The sequence below is a fragment of the Juglans microcarpa x Juglans regia genome, chromosome 5S, assembly GCF_004785595.1.
Source record: "Juglans microcarpa x Juglans regia isolate MS1-56 chromosome 5S, Jm3101_v1.0, whole genome shotgun sequence".
In the NCBI taxonomy this organism is placed as follows: domain Eukaryota; kingdom Viridiplantae; phylum Streptophyta; class Magnoliopsida; order Fagales; family Juglandaceae; genus Juglans; species Juglans microcarpa x Juglans regia.
In genome coordinates, this window is record NC_054603.1 from 19,214,201 (window position 1) to 19,236,162 (window position 21,962).

A 21,962-nucleotide genomic window follows, 5' to 3' on the forward strand; every position below is an offset into this window, starting at 1 on the left:
TACTCAGAGCTAGGAGGCTGGGGTCAACGAAGAGAGGAAGAGAGAGAGACAGAGAGAGGGAAAAGAGAGACAGAGACTGCTGGGGGGAGGGGGTTAAGTTTTTACATAAACTTAATAAGAAATGACATCATTTTATTACAAAAATAATTTTTTTAATATATATATATATATATATATATATATAAAGTGGGTTGGGTCTAGTCGGGTAGACAGGGTAAACCCCAGGCGGGCTTGGGCCCAAACCAGGCCTTGCCTGTAACACCCCCAAACTCTTCTTAGGATTTGGCGTAGCTTGAAGTATTGGGACATGCAACATAAGGTTACATATCTCCATTCATGATAGTTAAGAATGCAATGCACCAAGCATACTTTCAACAATATGCAATAAACTTAGAGGATAGATTTTCTTTTAGGAATACACAATGCACCAAAATACTCATCCCAAAACATAAACACTTTCCATTAATATTCACATAAACAAAAGTCATAACATTTGTCCAATTTGTTTGTAAGCAAAATAATATAGTACTAGAGACAGAACTCCATAGTTACAAACAAAAGAAAACCTAATCTAAATGCCAAGTTACTCGCACAACTCAATTATCAATTCCAAAATAAAATCCAAAAGCAAGAGGATCAACTCTATGAGCTCCCCTAGGCTCCTCCTTGGCCTATTTGATGTCGTCTAGCTGGGGGTACGTGAGTTCTTCGATCCCTAACACATCATCTACCATTCGGCGAGAATGATAATTGGGACTACCATGGTGAGATTTATAAATCTCAGCAAGTAAAACTCCTAAGCTACTAATAGTATAAATAAACATGCTTGATAGTAACATGACATGTATACTTGATGTATATGGTCTTGCTTATGAAAATCATAGCATGCTTCCTTACTTAAGATAGACTTATACATGATGTATTGTCTAATTGGGTTGCCATGATGTCTTGTCTCAAAAGGTTGCCATGATGTAAACTTGACTCTTCATGCTTGACTTAAGAATATTTCATGACATGCTTGCATACTTTATGACATGATGGTTGTGACATGTGACAAATGATCACGAATTATATACATAGCAATATGGCATAAAATAATTCAATCTAATAAGCATAATTAAAACATGAATTTAATTGCATGAACCTCACCACCTTACATACATAAAATACTATAGGTAAATTAGACGTTAACTTACAAAATTCTATGCATAGCGTAGGTTGAAATGAGAAATGTTCTAAAGTTAGAAATTCTCAATTAATTCTCATAAGAAGAACTTACTAACTTTGGGCTTGCAAAATTTACCCCTTAACTTTTGGAAAATTGTAAATTAGCCCCTAAACTTACCAAAATTTACATACATCATGTAAATTTCATCCTAAATCCAAATATGGGCTAAGCATTTACAAAACTAAACCCTACAATAACTTTTCTAGGCCGATTCATACATAAGCTAAAACCCATGGTTTTGCATGCTACTTGTTCATTTATCACCCTAACTTGCTTAACCCGAAATTAACAACTCAAAATATCACATTCCTAGTTGTAAGATCATGCCAAGACACTAAATTAAACATTATATAAAACCTTAAACTAATCATTTCAAAGAATTACCCTAATCTTGGTGTTTTTGGTCCAACACTTGCATTTTCAGTCCAAGGACTCCAAAAGTCCACAAATCTTAATTCTAACATGTTCATCATCCAAACCTAGTTGATAACATGCTTGAAAATCACATTAATCATTAAATGAAACTCAGCTTGCATGGAAAACATAGAAACCGAAATTTAGCATGCTTTCGACTTAAACATAGAGACTAAATCATTGATTCACATGCAATAAATCTTAAAGCAATACATGCATATACCTCACATTCAAGTTCTAACTTGATCTAAACATCAAATCCAACATATCATAGCAAATATCACACCAAAACATCACTAAACCCGTGAGCCTCTAAATCATGGTTAAAACCATACCCTTCGCATGTTTATAAAAAATCCAACAAGGACCTAAGTCACAAAACGTCAAAAATTCAACTTAATCCATAGATCAAAACTTTAAGAACAAGATTTTCAAAAATCAAAACCATAGAATCAAGATCCTAAGGCTAAAATGACAACTAAACCAAACAAAACTCACTTTGAAGGATTCGGCTATATCATTTTGTAGATCATGCAAAACCATTTTATAAACACCCTCATATGCTATAAGTCAAACCATAAACTTTCATAAAAATCATGCCAACACATCAAAGAACTGAGATTCACAAAAACTTTTCATCAAGACAACAAAAACTTCAAAGCTTAACATCATACATCCAAACCGAGTAGTTCCATCACCAACTCCAACATTCAACCATCAAAACTCCAATAAAAATTAACCATCACTCTCCCAATTATTCAAGACTCATAACTTAACAAAATATAAGAGATTTGAGCTACAGAAGAAGACTTACAAAGGGTTGGAACTCAAGGGAAGCACGCAGAAAATTCTCTTCAAGCTCACTCAGTCTCTCTAGGAAAAGTGATGAAAAAAGCCAAGAGTAGGAGAAAATGAGAGGGTGTCGGGGAGAGGGGGGGGGTATAGGAGCTGGCCTCAGGTGGTTTAAGTCTATGACACACGAAATGAAGGTTGCTTGCAAAAAGGAGAAAAAATCTGTTGCAAAGGCGCTACATCCTTGCTGCGAGTAGGGTGAATTTGAGGAGGATTTTGGTCGCTTGTTTGACTTTCTTGAAACCACTATTTGGGGGTAAAAACAAGGTGGGAAGTCAACCATTGTATGGTCTTGTAAGTGGAGGAAATATTGTGGAAGAAGCTTGGGGAACTAAGGGTTTTAGTGGGACTAAAGAAGGGCTAACTGAAGGGGTTTAAAGAGGGTTTCAGTTAGGGTTTTAGTCCATAGCCAATTTTCTTGGTCAAATGCAATTACCAAGATGTAAGGGAGTAGATGAGAGTGTACTTGAGTGGTTGGTTGCTTATGGAAGTGGCTTAAACCATGTGGGAATTGCTTAGTCAAAACCGACCACCAATGTTTAGGGTTTGAAGGTTTAGGGTTTTCGGTTACCCTAACCATTTGGAGTTTCATTTTGCACCATCAAGTTTTGAGTTTCACTAGGGATAAAACCCTCTTTCTGGTTGGCAAAAAAGTGTTTGAGTGGATGGAGTAGTGAATTGTGTAAGAAGCCTATTCACTTGCTTGTTTTTCACTCCAATCATTACAAATTTGTACTACTCTTGACAATTGTTAATTGGATTTCTAAATAGATGGCTAAAATTGTGTCATGTCTCGAAAAATGTTTTCTAGTGATCCTAGGCTGATTTGGACATCCAACATGATGATTTGACTGCTGTTTGAACCAAATGCCACGTCGCACTTTCTCCTGAAGGGTTACTATTCACTCAAAAAATCAAAACTTTTAGTATACCATAAAATCATAAATATTCATTCGAGTCTAATAGTGTAATTCATTTCGTAAAACTATACTCCTAAGTGCCTCAAATAAATAAAAAGGCAATTCCGTCTCTATAGCGGATCTTGATCCAAATATGCTAATGGACTAAAACCTAATCGATCGTTCGATTCAAGAAATTTCAGGATTTTATGATGTTTCTAAAGTCTATCGAATTTCTTTCGAGATGTTACACTGCTCCCGAATGGCTTCACCATGCAAGCGGATGCCCCTCAGACAGACGATAGGACCCCGCTACCCACCCCTAACAAATACTATATAACAATATTTTTAGAAAAGATTTAAAATAAGTGCCATGTTGTTCAATCTACAACTCAAATTTAAGCAAAAACTTAGTTGACGGGTCATTCATGATTCAAGTCAATTGGATAACCCTTGATGACCTAAATAAGCTTTTTTTTTTTTTTTTTTTCCTAATCGCGTCAATGATTTATTCATGAACCTATTAGCAACAACCACTCATTATTTATTCATGTCAGATTAGGTAGACATTAATTTGAATCCAATTATTCTCAATCCTAATCGATCGGAAAATACTAAAGTTACCAACAATGGGTCTCGATTGTTTTTCTTTTTTTTTTACTTAGTGATTAAGGAAATCTTTTTTAAAAATGAATTTTTTTTTAAAAAATATTTAAGAAGATTAAAAAAATTGATAAAAAAAATAAAATAAAATAAAAAAAAAAAAAAAAAAAGAAGGAAGGGAATTATACTTATCGGGCCCAATATCGGACCGTACACTTTATGATTACACGTCGTGGCAGTGTCAGATTGTAGATTTTGCCAAAAAAATGTTAGCCTTATGCACAGCTCATTGATGCATACAGACGTGGAGAGAAGGGAATATTAAAGGTGGTACATGGATTGTCAGCAGTTGTATTTATCGGTTGGACTTAAGATTAACATGTCCTATTATATGGAATGTCAGCAGTTGTATCCATCAGTTTATTTTTTATATATTAATTAAGCTCTTAGTAATAATAAATAATTAAGATTCTTACACATTAACGGCTCATGCTAGCTTAGTAGGGTAATGTTATAATATAGAGGGGAATTTAATTATGTGATGCAAAATAATACCATTATATAATTTAAAAAAAAAATATTATTATTTTATTGGATACCGTAAAAGTTATAAATTAGTTGGGTCTATGTATTTTTTATGAAAAAAATATGTTACCGAAAGTCCATGAGCATAGTTTCCTCCAGGCAGCTTCTGTATGCGATTTCCTGCACAACAAAAATCCCAACTGATCGATGGTTAATCAACTGCAAATTCACGGGAATGTGTTCAGATTTGACTTTGCATTGAAAGAGAAGTACTATAGCCACAAATAAATTTCACAAAAGTGAATTTATAAATTGATATGGCTTGATGTAGTGTTTTAGATCTAATGTATCATATGAAACACGTCAGTTTGTAAGTTTATTTCTATAAAATTCCTTTGTGGCTAAAACATCTCTCTTTTTATGTTAACTAAACTAGATATCTTTCCGGAATTGTATAATTAATGCTTAAAACACAAGAAAAGGAAAAATGATACCAATATCAGCGAGGTTCTGCCATCAAACAGTTGATGACAGGGAAGAGATCATCTCCAGAATCTCATTGTGTAAATTGCCATTAGTCACAAGCACTCCTCCTGAAGGAAATATAATTCTCCGTCCATTTTTATCCGCAGCAAGATCCAGCTGACTACCTTTCCAGTCAGTCACCTGATTTTTATTCCAACTTTTATCAATGAGTCATCAATGCAGGCAAAACATTTGTAGTATTTATAGTTTCTACAAATAACAATCCATCAGAAAGCTAGGCCAAGACATTTGAAGCATACAGACATACCATGGCTAATAACAATCCAAACGGTCAAGGCACCTGAAGAGGTTTCCCAACGTAATACTGATCTCAACATGAAACCCACTATATTTTAATTAGAAAGAAAATAGTGACTCTTATTTTTTCCTCCTTCTACCATGCACTGTCACATTTATTTAACAAGAAATTGTGTGATCGATTTTGTAAAGGAAAAGATTATCGACAAGCAACATGGTGTTATAACTACTCTACATACTGGCTTCCAAAGAATCAAGGATGGCAGGCTTCTTCCTTGTGCTTGTATAAAGTTGATCCTCTTCACTCTTTTTTCTCCCATAAGGTGTGAAAGTACTTCACTGTTAGAGATGATTGTTCCTTTTTTCGTAGATCCAGGGAACACTATCTAAACAAAGTTCCATTGAACTCCCTGTAGATTTTTTTAAAATTAAGTGCTAATTTGGAAGAAGAAATTTTCCTGCATGGAGCGTTCATTTGATACAGTGAAATAACAAAATTATCCCTAGGACAGTTTCTTCTCTCTCTATTTTTTTTTTTTTTTTTTTTAATGCACCAACACATGCACAAATTGCACCCCTTTACTCTTGTTTTTATGATTTTCTTACTTTCTAATCACCACCCAGCACCTGATCCCTCTCCCACGTGATCTTCCTGAACCACCATAGCCATGACCTCCCCCTGTACCCTCCACTGCCGTTTCCAACAACCCTGCCACCTCTGCCACCACTTGCATCCAAATCAAAAGGAGAATTAATGCACAAACACCTCTTACCATCATTGTTTGGGTGTGACCATCACCACCATAATCGTCACAACCGCTCCCTCTCATACCTGATCTCCCACCACCACCATACCCACAACCATCATGACACCCTTCACCACTTCGCCTCCACCACTACAACTTCCCTACAAGAGTTGGGGCCTTCACAGGGATTGGATCAATGACTTGTGCACATCCTCCCAACACCATCTCTGGGTTAACAAACTTAAACTGCTCATCTCTTGTCCTTAGATCCATTTCTTATTCCTCATCTTTAATCCCTGTTCCTCTTATACAGATTGTTTTTTTTAAACCCTTGCCATTGCTACCACCTCTTCGACAACCACCACCCACAAATTTTAATTTTAGTGATGGACCTGATTTGGTGTTTGAATCCAATTCATGAGGCAGTTTGGATATGTTTTTCAATCCAATTTTGTATTATGAAACTGGTTTCTTAGGGTTTGTCCAACAGTGGTGAAGATGAGCAAGACGGTGAAGTGCTTTGATGACCAATAGACCATACTCCTCATCCACAACACTCATAATCCTCAATCCATGTGCAAGAAAAGAAAATACTGTTCTAAGCACAATGTGGTCAGTTCATAATCCTCAATCTATGTGCAATGCACTTGTCATGAAATACACTTGTCATGAATTTCTTTCTAAATTGATGCTGAGTTTCATTGGAGGGGGCAAACTGAGTCAAACCTTTAAAACGGAGTCCCAGGTGTTCTAAATTGCTCAGGGCAAGTTACAAATGAATGGTAATTTATACAAGAATTTAAAATATAATAACTAAAACTTATGAACATCACAAAGACAAGGGAGTACCATGAAGGGGAGAGAGAGAGAGACTGCTTACCTTTCCCCCTGCTTCGTGCACACATATCATGCCAACAGCATGATCCCAAGCCTGAAATATGCATCATAAATGAGATTAAAAATTAAGGCATGTAATCACAACTTTGGAAGTAATTAAATCTCGAAAACAACACACTACCTTGACAGTTTTTTGAATTTTGGCTCGAAGAACAAAAACAGAAGTCCTGCCTGAAGCCACCATTAGATACTTGCATAAGCTGCATACCCCGAAAAGAATACATGATATACAAGTTAGAAAGAGAATCATAAATCCAAGAATAATATTAATTAATAACCGATAGAATAGGAAGCTTAACTTATCAAAAAGAAGATACAGTCAAATTAGTGAACAAGAACATAATTAGAGATAATGCACCACAGATTTTACAGGGCTATCAGAACCAGAGAATCATAACAGTAGGCTTTCTTCTCATTGTGTGCTTCTTGCCAAGGCGGGAGCTTATTACTGGCAAGAAAGTAGATACCTCATACACCTTGAATCCTCTCTTTCAAGGCATTTCAATAGAAACTTCCTTATCAATTTAAAGGTGACCCTATTATTCTTGAACAGAAGTAGCTCAAGATCAAAATGAAGAGCAGAGTACTATAGGGCCAAACTACTTAATACTCTTATGGTCTTTAATGTCTTAGATTTTTCTCTCTTAGTACAAAATACAAGACTAGGAAAAAAGGAACAAAAACCCAAGATGGACAGAAAATGGTGGCCAACTACCCAGTAATCACACCTTGACATGTAGGACGGTAAGCTAAGACTTTAAAGCCAGTAAGATATTTTATTTGTTGAAACTTGCAATTACTAATATAGGAATAAAAGTTTCATTTGGTTAGCTGGGATAAAAGATTTGTACTCCTTTGTCGAGTGGTGGGTTGGGGTTTAGAAAGTTGAGTATCTTTAATAAAGCATTGCTTGGGAAGTGGTTATGGAGATATCATCAGGATTGTGAATCCTTGTGGAGGGACACAATTGATTCAAAATATGGGAGTGCCTGGCAGGGGGGGGGGGGTGGAGTTCTAATGAGGTAAGAGGTACTCATGGTGTGGGAGTGTGGAAAAGTATTAGGAGTGGTTGGGATGATATTGTAAAACAGGTTTTTTGTTGTAGTTGGTGAGGGTTCCAGACTTCCTTTTTGGCATGATCCATGGAGTGGTAGGGTTCTTCGTGCTGTTTTTCCAGATCTCTTTCATATTTCTCAATATCTGAATGCTTCGGTGGCTGAGATTTTGGAGGTTTGTCCCATTGGAATGTTCAATTTTCTAGAGTTGTTAATGACTGGGAAATAGAGGCTGTTTCTGAATTGTTTGGCTTATTTTTTTCTAAACAGCTCGGGCAGGATGAGAGTGATAAGATGGTCTGGAAGCACACTGGTAATAAGAAGTTTTCAGTTCGTTCTTTGTACAAGTTGCTGTCTAGGCTGAGTGGGTACACTCCTTTCCTTGGAAGAGTAAGGTGCCTTCAAAGGTTGCATTCATTGGCTGGTCTGCTTCTTTAGGGAAGATTTTGACTTTGGACAATCTTAGGAAGCAACGAAGTGTGGTTTAATTGTTTTGGATTGGTGCTTCTTATGTAAGAAAGCTGGTGGAGTGGATCATTTATTATTACATTGTGAGGTGACTAGGGTGTTATGGTATGAAGTGTTTAATAGAAGTGGAATGGCTTGGGTGATGCCTAGGGGGGTGGTGGATCTTTTTGTTTGCTGGAGAGGTTTAAGGGGTAATTTGCAAATTGTTGCTGTTTGGAACATAATCCCTTTAATACCTTATTTCAGCCGTGGTCTTAAGCCGTGTCCCTGTGTCGCAAATTTAGATTCTCTGAGATGACGAATGGTTGTTGAAGGAGGGGAGTTGGTTAGCATGGGTTCTTCTATGGAATTGGTCATAGAATCTAAATCCTTTACATTGATGAAGGGGGGAGCATGTTGGTCATCACTGAAAGGAGTTGAAGGGTGATATCTAAGCTGGTTCTGGGCTTAACAACAGTATAGGTGCTGTAGGATCGTTGCTCGAATGCTCAATGACGTTATATGGTGGTGGGGGAGGAGGAATTTTATTTTCAATCCTGAGGAGGGGAGCAATGGCTGGAGAAGGATGGGGGAGGTGCTGCGTGATTTTTCCTTCGGCAAGAGAGGGAGTGACGATTTGGAAGGACAAGGTGCTGTAGGACATGGCTCTGTCAAGGAGCCGCGTAGCGGACATGGCTCTGTCAGGGAGCCACGTAGCAGACATGTGGCGAGGCGATCTTATGCAGCAACTCTAAAGACGGGTCAGGCTTTGGGGGTTCAGAGTGAGGAGGGTCTGCAAATTATGCCTCAAGACCAGCTTGTCGAGATGCACAATTCTTTAAAAAAGATGGAAACCCAACTTGGCGAGTTGAAGACAACGATAACTATATTATCTACGAAAATAGACCGGCTTTCAGTTAGAGGTAACAGGGTTGTAAGTAACAAGATAGGCCCGAATCGTTTAAACTCAGAAAAAGGAAAACGGAAGATCGGATTCGGCCTTGTCCCTATAACCAGATCCAGGAGAGTATGGCGGGTCAAAAAGAAATCTAGTTTATTTGAAGCAGGGTCTACATCGGGTATCGGCGTAGAGACATCAATGGAATGTCATTCGCCTCATGTAACACAGGATAGACCGATAGTCGGTTTTACACCCTTGGTCCCCAAAGAAACTATGGCTCCCTCGTCAGAGTTGAAGGAAAATTGTGTATTGCCGAGGTCTGAAGGAGATGTAGGATCTGTTATCACCCCAGAGGTGAAGGGACTTGTTGTCACCCTAGAATCTCCAATAGAGAGAACCAATGGAGTTGTTGGAGAACCTATGGGTTTGGCATTGATTCCTTGTGTAGACTCGGGAGTGCAATTGGATACTGTGTCTAGGAATAACGTTGCTTCCCTGGTCTCTCTTCCTCCAATAGCAGACTAGATTCTGCCTAAAATTAACGAGATTCAGCAGTTTGTGGGAATCTCACATGGAGGATGTGAAGATCAATTTAAAGAACTAATCACTGCAATTGAAGCAAGCCACGCGCTTGAAACCAAATCAAATTTCAAGAAAAACAAGGAATTACAGTGTCTTTCTTGAGCAATCAACTACGACGCTAAGGGTGGTAGCTCAACTAGAGGGAAGTCTAAAGAGAGGGCATTGTGAAGACGAGAATCAATGGGTTGGGGTTGGTTGTTCACGTAGAGTTTTAGTTCTATAGGGGAAACAAGGGGTTGGGGTCAGGGCTGGTATATTTCGGGTTGTTTTTTCACGGGTTTTTTTGGGTCATTATGGGCTTTTTAGGTCATTTTGGGCAAGGTGTTTTCTTATATACATTTAGTGTACTTGGTTTCTCCTTTTGATATATATAATTTTTTACTTATCAAAAAAAAATCAGTCTGCATTTTTTTAATCATTGTTATTGATGTTCAGCATGCCCTCAAATTGAGTAACAAAAGTTATACTCTAAGAAATAGAAACTCTAAGCAAATGCATTTATGAGAATAATGATTGCAAAAGATTGAAAACCATTGGTTCTTTCAGTGGAAGCTATTAAGTGTAAATGAAACCGCACATAGAATTCCAGCAATTAGTTCCAGAGCCAAGATACAAGAACTAAAAACTAAAAATTAAAAAAAGTTCATAGTAGAAAGCATACATAAATCAAACTAGCTTCAAGGTATTGGACTGAAGTTCAGGAAATGTTGAAATAAACTGATATGCTGTAATACATCAATTTTTTTAAATTCTTTTTTTCGTAAGGTATTTCACAAAAGTATTACACACTGCATTGAATTCAATTCAGGAATGAGCATGTAATTACAAGTACACCCATGAACCGGGATTTAAAAAGGCCAGAGCAAATTCCAAACTTTACGAATACACCTACAAATGAAATTTAGGTATGTAAAATACAAGAAAAATATCATCCTACGAGTGCGGGCCAGCAAAATAAGCACAATACACTAGTGAGGCACCTTTGTATACTCTATATGGTCTTTTTACCTATATTTATGCAATTATTTTACAAATAGAATACAGACAACCAGTTAACACCACAACATATTTACCTATTTCAAGCAGAAGCAGGTAAGAAGGAAAAAATTTAGCTTTAATATTCACGGAATTAAATTAAACCTTCCACAGCATGCTGGAAAAAGAAGAATCTGATTATCCTTAATACTGTCGGCATTAGCTGTTGCAGTGAATGTTGCTGAGAGTGGCAATGACTCCCATGTTTGACTTTCTGGAATACAAAAGCGTGCCTTGTGTACTAAGCAGCAATCGTCTACGAAGCATCTGGTCCAGCTATCCAGCATATTGGGTAACCTCTTTGTCCATGTCCCACAGCCAATATGAGCAACCATTATGATACCAGATGCTGATAAGTCTTCCCTGTTTTTCTGGACCTCAGTAGTGGATTCACTGGAAAAACCATAACGCCAGTTAGGGCAGCCCATAACACCTAACACAACATCTCCTTCAACTATAAGGGCCAAACCTACCTGAAAAATTAGGAAGTCCCCTTAGCTAAAATCAACATATAATGTAACATACAGGTCCTAAATTAGGGCTTAGAATTATTACTTTTATAATTATTATTATTATTATTATTGTTATTATTAGTATCTTTATTATTTTTAAGATATGTTTTGAGAGAGTAATTTGATTTGAATAGGATTCCTCCACTCCGTAGACTGTACGCCCCTTTTATCTCTCTGTTTGATTTCCTAATTTGAATAGTTTCCTAATTGGAAACCAACTCTCACCTCCAAAACCCTCCCATAAATCCTCTTTTTTTCCTAACGCTTTTTCTCCATCAAACCAGCAGCTCCCCACCGCCAGAACCTACCCACGTGAAAACAAAAATTTCCCTACCCATACCTTGCCAGAAACCACCACAGAAGATGCTGCCAGTAAGTCTTCCTCCCCTCACGACGTGCATCGACTCCTAAACCCCTCTCCGTCACTCTCTCTCTACTGTCAACAACCAAACAAGCCCAGGATATTTGACTTTGCCACCACCGGCCACCTTAAGAGGACGTCGGATCACCTCACTGCAGCCACAGAACTCGCCGACCAGGCAGCTCCCTCCACCTTGCACTATTCCGAGGGAGCCTCTAGTTGCACCGCCATGACTCCCAGCCAGCCACCCAGGCCCACAATCGTAGTTGGTTCTCCTCTCTCTCAGCTATGATGTGAGATTGTGGAAGCCGTGCTATGAGATAAGTAGCGTGATCATAATTATATGTGTGCTGTAATTATTCTGATTGTGCATGAAAAATGTGATCTTTACCTACGCTACGCTACAAGCCAAGTCAAGGTTAGGCCCCTTTTCACGAATCTCGATGAATTACGACGATATGCTTATGATGCTATGCTGGTATGGATTGTTAGATGGATGAGATGTTATGAAAATCACATGTATGCGATGTAATATTCATGTAATGTTTAGATCATATTATGCCATGCCTATGTTATGCTATGTGGTGTAAAACTCATATTAATATGTCATGTATAATGTTATGTCATGCACAAGAGTATGCCATGCCAGGTAAATCATGAAGTCAAACATGTTCTCATGCATTATGAAAGTTAGTAATAAAACACATGAATGACGAGTGAACTTTAAAATTGGTCTTATGTTATGGGTGAATGTGCAAGTCACGAACTCAAACGTGGTCCACGTTCTCATGCATTATGAAAGTTAGTAATAAAACACATGAATGACGAGTGAACTTTAAAATTGGTCTTATGTTATGGGTGGATGTGCAAGTCACGAACTCAAACGTGGTCCACCACATGAAAGATATGATGTTTTGAGGTGACACGGATCCAAGCGTGTTTCACCACAGGTTATGTTATGCGGTGCCACAGACTCAGGCATGGTTCACCATATGATATGTGATAACACGGACCCAAGCGTGTTTCACTACATGTTATGATACGTTATGGGGTGCCACGAACTCAAGCGTGGTTCACCATATGATATGTGATAATACAGACTCAAACGTGTTTCACTACATGCTATGATACGTTATGCGGTGCCACGGATTCAAGCGTGGTTCACCAGATGTTAAGTGATAATACGGATCCAAGCGTGCTTCACTATATGTTATGATATGTTACATACAGTCAACGACCATTGGACCAATGTACACATGTAATGATGGCCACTAAATAAGTGAAAGACAAGATGAACAAGTCATGTATAATTGTTAGGAAATGCATGGAGTCACTCACTCATGCATCATGTTACATGCAATTCCACAATTTTGTTAATTCCGCATATGTTATGATACATTAAAGTTTTATAAATTAAGCTTAATGTTAAACTAAGTTAAGTTTACATTATGATGTGCTATTACTGAGTTTTCGACTCATTTTTTTATGTCTTTATGCTTTAATGTCTTAGATGTTGAATGCAAGGACGCAGAGCTAGAGAGCCAAGAGTAGATTAGTTCAAAGACTTAGATTGGAATAATTGTTATTTCCACAAGGATTTAGTCTATGATTCTGATATTTGAATAAGTGATCATCACATAGAACTAGTTTATGCCTTTTCATTATGTTTTCAGCTTTATGTTATCAAAGACTGTTTTGTTAAGTTAGTTTGATGATTCAATAAATGAGGTATTTTCATGACTTCGAATCTCTTCACCGGGCATTGTGTTATGAATGTTTGTAATATTCCTAACCTACGGGAAGGGGTGTTACATATAAAGAGTGATATAGTAAACTAGGGTTCATCTATACGCACAGAATTTGTAGTTGAAGAATAAATTTTGGATGAACGGTAGAATATAGAACAATAACCAAGTGAAGTAGTGACTGCTAAAATTTGCTCAATGAATCAGATATCACAAAGTTTAGAACAACCGTACTTAACAAGGCTTACCACATATAAGGCATCACTTCCCTTTAGAAATCCTCGGGTGCCATCTATTGGATCCAGTACCTGCATTGAGTTTATGGCCTCACTATAATGAAATAAAGTAAATGTTTGACCATAAAGTATCACGAAAAATAAAAATATGAAGGTAAATGATATGAGGCAAACAAATAAGTTCATTTATGGGACTAATTTGCAAACTACTTTGTCATCAGAAGCAGAAGATAGTTTTACCTCCTTAATAGTGCATGCAATTTGCAAACCATCGGATCCACAGATATATATTGGTTAACACAAGCATACAATGTAGTGAACAGTCCAAACAGAAGAAAAGATCTGTTATACCAACCCAATATGTGGCTGGCTTAGCGCCAAATACAAAAGCTCCCTTCCCTCCTCTATCAATTGCTTTTAGTACATCATCATGTGTCCAATATTTATCTTCAACACTTGCTTTATCGGTAACCGCATTTACCACAGAATCTTCTAGATTATTTGATTGTATAAAAGACAAATCTTCTTCAGCCACCAAAGGAATAGAAGGGAACTGTTTACCCAATTCTGTCACCATAAGCACAAAAGCAAATGAGCAAAGTTAGGATCCCAGACAAAAAACTACAAGATATCAATTTGTACAAATGTTCACTGGATTTTGAGATGGATGAATAGCCAATAATATTATTCATTTGTAGTTATATTTTCTTTGATGAGATTACATGCTAGTACAACGTGCAGTTTTTTCACACAACAGTGTACGCCATAAAACGTCCTACAGCATGACAAGTCTATCGTAATAGATATGCTCTTGCGCAACACCCTAGTCCCATGTTGGGGATTATGAATAACCTGAATAGAGTGGGTAGGTTATAAAAGTAGTCGCCGATGCCAGTCCCACAGTAGCTACTTCCTTGGTGAAACCGAGTTTTTTAAGTAATTCTAGGGAAGCTTCAAATTGACCAGTCTTTTTAGGGTTATAGCGCGGATGTTGCTAACACTTTCTTTGAGTCATTACATATGGTATCAGAGTTAGGTTGTAACGCCAATCATGTGATACTAGATTACTACATGACATGGCCCTGATGAGGACGTTAATAATTTAAGAAGGGTAGTTTGTGTTGGGAAAATCAACACAGTGGAAGGAATAAAAGCGGAAATAAAAGAGCACACTACGCACTCAGTGACAGCAAGAATTTAACGTGGTTCGGCAACTGCCTACGTCTACAGAAAAGAGCTTCACTAATAAATAGTGGAACACAAGAAAATATTACAGAGGAGGAGGATCACACTCCACTCAACTCAACTCTCTTCTTTTCTCTCATATCTCTCCTGGCTCTCTTTCTTTTCTCTTCTTCTTGGTGTATCTGAAGCTCTCGCAGGGAGCTTCAATTTACAGGCAAACATCGCCTCACGTATGAATGCATTAAATTGTTGCATTCAATAGGTAACTGCAAATGCAATTAACCGCTGAAGGTTGAGCAGCAAGCTGTTGACTGCTTGCTTGGGCAGGGACTTCAACAATTCTCCCCCTCCATGCCCATTTACTTAGATGCTATCCATCCCAGCTATGTCTCTGCATAACTCAAGTTTCTCACTTGTAACCACCTTCGTCAGCATGTCCGCTGGATTCTCTTTCGTATGGATCTTCACAAGTTTCAACAGTTGTTATTCCATCGCTTCGCGTATCCAATGATAGCGGATATCAATATGCTTGGTGCGGGAATGGTACATTGAATTCTTGCTTAAGTGTAGAGCACTTTGACTATCACAATGTACCTTGTAGTCTTCTTGACTAACCCCTAGTTCTTGGAGAAAACGTTTCATCCACAACATCTCTTTCCCAGCTTCCGTTGTGGCAATGTACTCTGCCTCTGTTGTAGATAAAGCAATACACTTCTACAATTTGGACTGCCAAGAGACAGCTCCTCCTGCAAAGGTGAAGAGAAATCCCGAAGTAGATTTCCTACTATCCAGATCTCCTGCCATATCTGAATCAGTATAGCCTTTCAAGACTGGTTTAGCTCTCTTAAAACACAAGCACATCTTTGATGTACCTTTTAGGTACCTGAGAATCCACTTGACTGCTTCCCAATGATCATTTCCTAAATTTGAAAGGAATCTGCTCACCATGCCTACAGCATGAGCAATATTTGATCTGGTACAAACCATTGCATACATCAGGCTTCCTACTGCTGAAGAGTATGGGACTACTTCCATTTCTTCAATCTCTTTTTTTGAAGAAGGACACGAGCTCTTGCTCAACTTGAAGTGGTTTGCAAGTGGAGTATTGACTGACTTAGCATCTCCCATGTTGAAATATCTGATAACCCGTTCAACATATTTTTGTTGTGATAACCACACTCTTTTGGCTTTCCTATCACGAACAATCTTCATGCCCAAAATTTGCCGTGCTGGGTCTAAGTCCTTCATGTCAAAGGATTTGGATAGTTCATTCTTTAGTTTGTTAATCATGGACCTATCCTCACCAATGATTAACATATCATCAACGTAAAGGAGTATGATAAACTTGTCATTCTGGAATCTTCGAACATAGACACACTGATCTGCAACAAGTCTCTTGTAATCATGACTCATCATGAATGAGTCGAACTTCTTGTACCATTGCCTCGGCGCTTGCTTGAGGCTATAGAAACTCTTCTTTAGCTTGCAGACTAAGTGATCTTTCTCTGGAACTTCAAATCCTTCTGATTGCTCCATATAGATTTTCTCCTCCAAATCTCTATAGAGAAAGGCTGTCTTCACATCCATCTGTTCGAGTTCCAAATTCAAGCTGGCTACCAATCTCTGATTGATATCATTTTCACCACCGAAAAAAATATCTTGTCAAAGTCGATTCCCTTTTTCTGCTGGAATCCTTTGACAACCAATCTGGCATTGTGCTTTATCAACTTTCCTTGGCCATCTTTCTTCAGCTTGAACACTCATTTATTCTTTAGGGCTTTCTTTCCTTCAAGAAATTTTACCAACTCATAGGTCTGATTTTTCTACAAAGAACTCATCTCTTCTTGCATTGTCTGCACCCATAGGCTTCTATCAGCATGAGTTTAAACTTCCTGAAAGCTCTCCGGCTCCCCCTCATCAGTAACCAGAATATAGTCTGATTCCGGATATCTCCTCAACGGAATCAATAGGTGGCCTCTTGCCGATCTTCTTGGTTGAGCTTCATCAACCAAAGGAGGTTCATCACCATCTAACCCTTGTGATGGTACACCAGCTGCTGGTGGAGAGGGTTCTTGTCCCCCCGCTCGACACCCTAAGCTTTTTCTTCTACTTCTAGATCTCGATCCTGCATATCCTCATTATTTGTGGCAAACTGTAATGGTGTAGGGTCTGGAGTATAGGAACTAAGCTGTAATGACATCGAGGAAGCTTCAGCTCCTATGTGCTGGTTTTCTTAGAACACAACGTCTCTACTTCTGACAATTCTCTATCACTGGATCCCATAACTTGTATCCAAATTCTTCATCTCCATATCCAACAAAGAGACATAAAGTTGACTTGACATCGAACTTCTGTCTCAGCTCCTTGGATACGTGTGCAAAAGCTTTGCACCCAAACACTCTCAGGTGAGAGTAAGAGACATCTTTTCCAGACCAAACCTTCTTAGGAACTTCAAATTCCAGTGGTGCAGAAGGTGATTTGTTGATCAGGTAACAAGCAGCACGAACAGCTTCACCCCAGAATGGCTTTGGTAACTTGGCCATACTGAGCATGCATCTTGTTCTTTCAATAATGGTCTGATTTATTCTTTCGGCTACATCATTGTGCTGAGGGGTATATGGGATCGTCTTCTCATGTCGAATACCGCGATCAGCACAGTATGTAGCAAACCTTTTGGAAACATATTCTCTTCGATTGTCCGTTCGCAAGCACTTCAACTTCTTTCCCATCTCTCTTTCCACTAGGGTGTGGAAATTCTTGAAGTGCTCGAAAACCTAATCCTTTGATTTCAAAACATATACCCAGACCTTTCGTGAAGCATCATCAATTAATGTCACGAAATATCTGTTACCTCCCAATGACTCTTCTTCCATGGGACCACATACATCAGAGTGTACCAGACTCAACAACTCCGATCTTCTCTTCGTAGAGGAATTAAACGAGACTGCATTATTTGCCAAACAAACAGTACTCACAAGGGTTTAACACTGTACCTTTGGCAACTTTGATGAGTGCCTTCTTTACAAGCGTATCCAACCCTTTTTCACCCATATGTCCGAGTCTCTTGTGCCACAGATTCGGTAATGCCTCGTCTTCCACTGCATTGAGGCTATCAAAACCGATCTTCACTTAGGTCTTATACAACGTACCACAAATATGTCATCGGGCGACAACCATGGCACCTTGTGACAGCTTTCAAGTGCCTTTGCTGAAGTAGCTGTCATAGCCCTGTCGATCAAGGGTTGTTCCTGAAATCAGGTTGAGCCGAAGGTCAGGAATGTGTCGAACATCCTTCAACACTATGGTGCAACCAATGTTGATTTTTATTTGCACTTCACCAACTCCCACTATCTTCAAGGAACTGGCGTTCCCCATCCTTACTGTACCAAAGTCTCCTGCTTTGTGTGTAGTGAAAAATTCACTATGGAAAGTGGCGTGGTATGATGCTGCTGTGTCTACCACCCACTCAACATCATCGCTTGCAACGTGTAGACATATCTATTCACTGGTGGAGAGTATTGCCACATCTCCTGAAAGAGTGACAAGAGTTTCACCATCTTCTTTCTTCAGCTTACTGCTTTGACCTTGCTCCCTTAAAAACTTGAGGCAGTGTTTCCTCATGTGGCCTTCTTTGCCACAATGGTAACACTTCATGTTACCCGTCTGCTGGTTCCTGCTACTGCTGGACTTTCCACGTGGCTAAGACTTCCTTCCGTTTCTACCTCTACTTCTCCCTCTATCATTACCTTGAGGCCTTTCTCTACTCTTGATGACAAGCGCATGAGATTGATTCATGCCCGTATCCTTTCGTCTGGCCTCCTCATTAAACAGGGCATCCTTAACCATCTTCATGGTAAATTTGCCATCTGGAGTAGAGTTACTTTTGGAGACCACCAGCGTCTCCCAACTGTCTGGTAATGAACTGAGAAGTAGCAGGGCTTGTTCTTCATTGCCAAGATTCAACTTGATAGACCCGAGCTGGTTAACTAGGTTGAAACTCGCTAGTATGCTAGGCAATAGAGGTGTCGTTCTTCAATTTCAAGTTAACAAGCCGTCTCATCAAGAGGGCCTTGTTTCGAGTAGTCTTAGCTTGATACATATCCTCCAACTTTTTCCAGAAGTTATATGCATCTGTCTCCTAGGCCACGTGGTGAAAGACACTATGGTCGATCCATTGCCTAATCTGACCGATAGTCTTCTTGTGCATCTGTTTCCACACTTGATCCGTAACTTCATCTGACTTCTTCCCTTCATCTTCCAAAGGATCAGACAGATCTTTACAGTTCAAGAGATCCTTCATCCGAGGCCTCCAAAGACTGTAGTTTGAGACAGTCAGCTTTATCATGGCGCCTGATGCTGAATCCTCCATAGATTTAGACTGATTCTAAATACAAAATGCAAGTACAAGATCTTCAAGGTGGAATATCGCAAAACAGGTAGCACCGTTATGTCCGGAACGCCTAATTTTGTTATAAGCGAGTCTTGTTTTGTCAAAATCGAACTCAGATAGCACAAGTAATTAGCAAAAGAACCAAAACAGGAACTCTGTCGCACGTGCAACGCGTGTGACACGAAAAACGCATAGGCGCGTGAAGTTCATGCGCCAAAACTCTCTGGAGCGCATGTGATGAGAGTGGGTGTCACGCACTTGATCCTCCCCTTGGCGCGTGTTGCACGTGTCAAGAGTGTCATTCACTCTCCGATCTTCAGGTGGCGCGTGGGGGAGCGTGCGGCGTCCGTTAGGCCTCTTGTTTTCACTGTTTTTCTTGTCTCGATGAGACGAACACAATGGTATGCTCAAATTTTCAAACTGAGCAACACACTAAAAACTCGTTTTCTGTAAAAAAAAACTTCTCCCAACAATTACTTTGATACCACTTGTTAGGAAAATCAACAAAGCGGAAGGAATAAAAGGGAAAATAAAAGAGCACACTACGCACTCAGTGACACCAGGAATTTAACGTGGTTCAGCAACTGCCTACGTCCATAGAAAAGAACTTCACTAATAAATAGTGGAACACAAAAAAATATTACAGAGGATGATCACACTCCACTCCACTCCACTCAACTCTCTTATTTTCTCTCAGAGCTCTCCTGACTCTCACTCTTTTCTCTTCTTCTTGGGTGTATCTGAAGCTCTCGCAAGGAGCTTCAATTTATAGGCGAACATTGCCTCACGTATGAATGCATTAAATTGTTGCATTCAATAGGTAACTGCAAATGCAGTTACCCGCTGAAGGTTGAGAAGCAAGTAGTCATGGTTGACTGCTTGCTTGGGTAGGGACTTCAACAATTTGCAACATTCCAGTCCCACAATGAGAATATGAATTATACATATAGATTGGGTAGGTTATAAAGGTAGTCATAGGTGCTAAGCCCTATATTGGCTACTTAATAGGTGAAACTGGGCTTATAAGTGATTTTAGGAAAGCTTCAAACTGTCTAGTCTTTTTGGGGTTATATAGCACAAATACGGCTAGCGCATTCATTGGGTTGTCACATCCTGGTTCAATGGTTCTCCCATGGCTTGGAGTTATGATTACAGTTAAAACAACAGTTATAAGATTATGAGAGATCTTATCTCTTGGCAATTTACGCACAAGTGCAGCAGCATTGTGTAGTAAACAAATTTTGAGTTCAAATTGTAAACTAGGGTGATTGTTAGGCTCCAATTTCTGAGTTCCCAAAACTGAAATCAAGTGAGTAGCTCAGCAGCTGCAAAAATTTATCTCAGTAATGAAAATATTGACAAATTTGAACAAACAAAAGTGTATGTCCATTTTAGAGATAATTACCCAAACTAACCAGAGCCTGCACCCCGAAATCTGCTACCGTGACTGGAGTCTGGTCATTCTTTTCAAAGCTTCGTCCATCACTCGAGAACAAAGATGATTTCACCTGGACATTTTTATTAAAATTAGTAATCACAAACGTAACGAAAAGAATAACAGAATAAAGAAATAATAATACTCCAGATCTTAAGGCTTGACCAATGACTACAAGATAATGTTTGGTTTCCGAGAAAATGTTGGAAAGAAATTAGAATTCTCAATGCGTGGGCCGTGTGCTGTTCTTGATCCATCAAGCAAAGGAATTCTATGATTAAAAATAGATAACGCAATAACTTGCATTGTAGAAAAACAAGACAAGTGCTTCCAAAACTCTATAGAAGCAGCATTTTAGTAAATTAGAAGTTGAAACTGATTTAACTTTCTCAGCAACCAAAGAGGCAATTAAGGAAGAGAATACGAGTGGAGGAAATTACGTCCACACAAAGACGACAAGCTCTCTCCACGACGTCCACGGCAGCTTCGAGCTCTCTGTAATACTTCCCTTTCTGAATCGGAAAAGGCAGACTCGCCCTGAAAATTCAGCAGGATATATTGAATTTTGTCTGACAAAAAAAGAAAAAACCGCAAATTTTTTTTGTGGGAGTCGAAGAGTAGAGTGCAGAGACCTTACATCCAAGAGTCGTCTGCAAGTGGGTAGAGAGGTAATGGATCGGGAACGAAGAGTGTGGGTGGAACGGAGGGCCCGGAATGAAGAAGCTGTGTAGAGAAGATCCATGGCGGGCTTTGAACGGTGGAGAATGTGGTAACCGAGATAAGGGTCAGCGACACCGTATAAGTGTGGGGTGGTTTGGAGCCTGGAGGTAGGCAGGGGATTCCAACGGTGCTCCTATTTTGAGGATTTTTTAATATAAATTTATTCCATGCAGTTTGCATTGAAGTTTTAACTCATTTTTATTCATCCTATTGTATGTAATATCAAATGAAAAATTCTTGATCATCATTACCCTACATCTTATATAAAATACCTTTATATCTTATAAAAAATTAAAAAAAAAACTACAAGTATAAAATATAAAAATAAATAGTAATTGATGCATATAATTTCTCACATCAAATTGTTTGCTACATCAAAATTTAGGATGAAAATAAATGACACAATCTGAA

The 21,962-nt window shown here is 38.7% G+C and overlaps 1 protein-coding gene across 3 annotated transcripts; it reads right to left on the reverse strand.

Moving 5' to 3' along the window:
• Positions 1-438: 438 nt before the first annotated feature.
• LOC121267797 (putative PAP-specific phosphatase, mitochondrial) lies at positions 439-21,695 on the reverse strand. Of its 3 annotated transcripts, none has more exons than XR_005941082.1 (11): positions 21,464-21,695; positions 21,272-21,368; positions 20,802-20,904; positions 14,177-14,388; positions 13,834-13,893; positions 11,073-11,440; positions 7,069-7,147; positions 6,931-6,981; positions 5,016-5,187; positions 4,652-4,701; positions 439-715 (listed from the first exon to the last, which is right to left on the reverse strand). XR_005941082.1 is itself a non-coding variant. In XM_041171862.1 (10 exons), the coding sequence occupies exons 1-9, from the start codon at positions 21,571-21,573 to the stop codon at positions 5,038-5,040; spliced, it is 1,230 nt and encodes a 409-aa protein (XP_041027796.1). In that variant the 5' UTR covers positions 21,574-21,695; the 3' UTR covers positions 4,447-4,701; positions 5,016-5,037. The 3 variants fall into 3 exon arrangements, 1 of the variants encoding a protein (XP_041027796.1); XR_005941083.1 differs by having other exon boundaries at positions 439-727; XM_041171862.1 differs by lacking the exon at positions 439-715 and having other exon boundaries at positions 4,447-4,701.
• Positions 21,696-21,962: the final 267 nt, after the last annotated feature.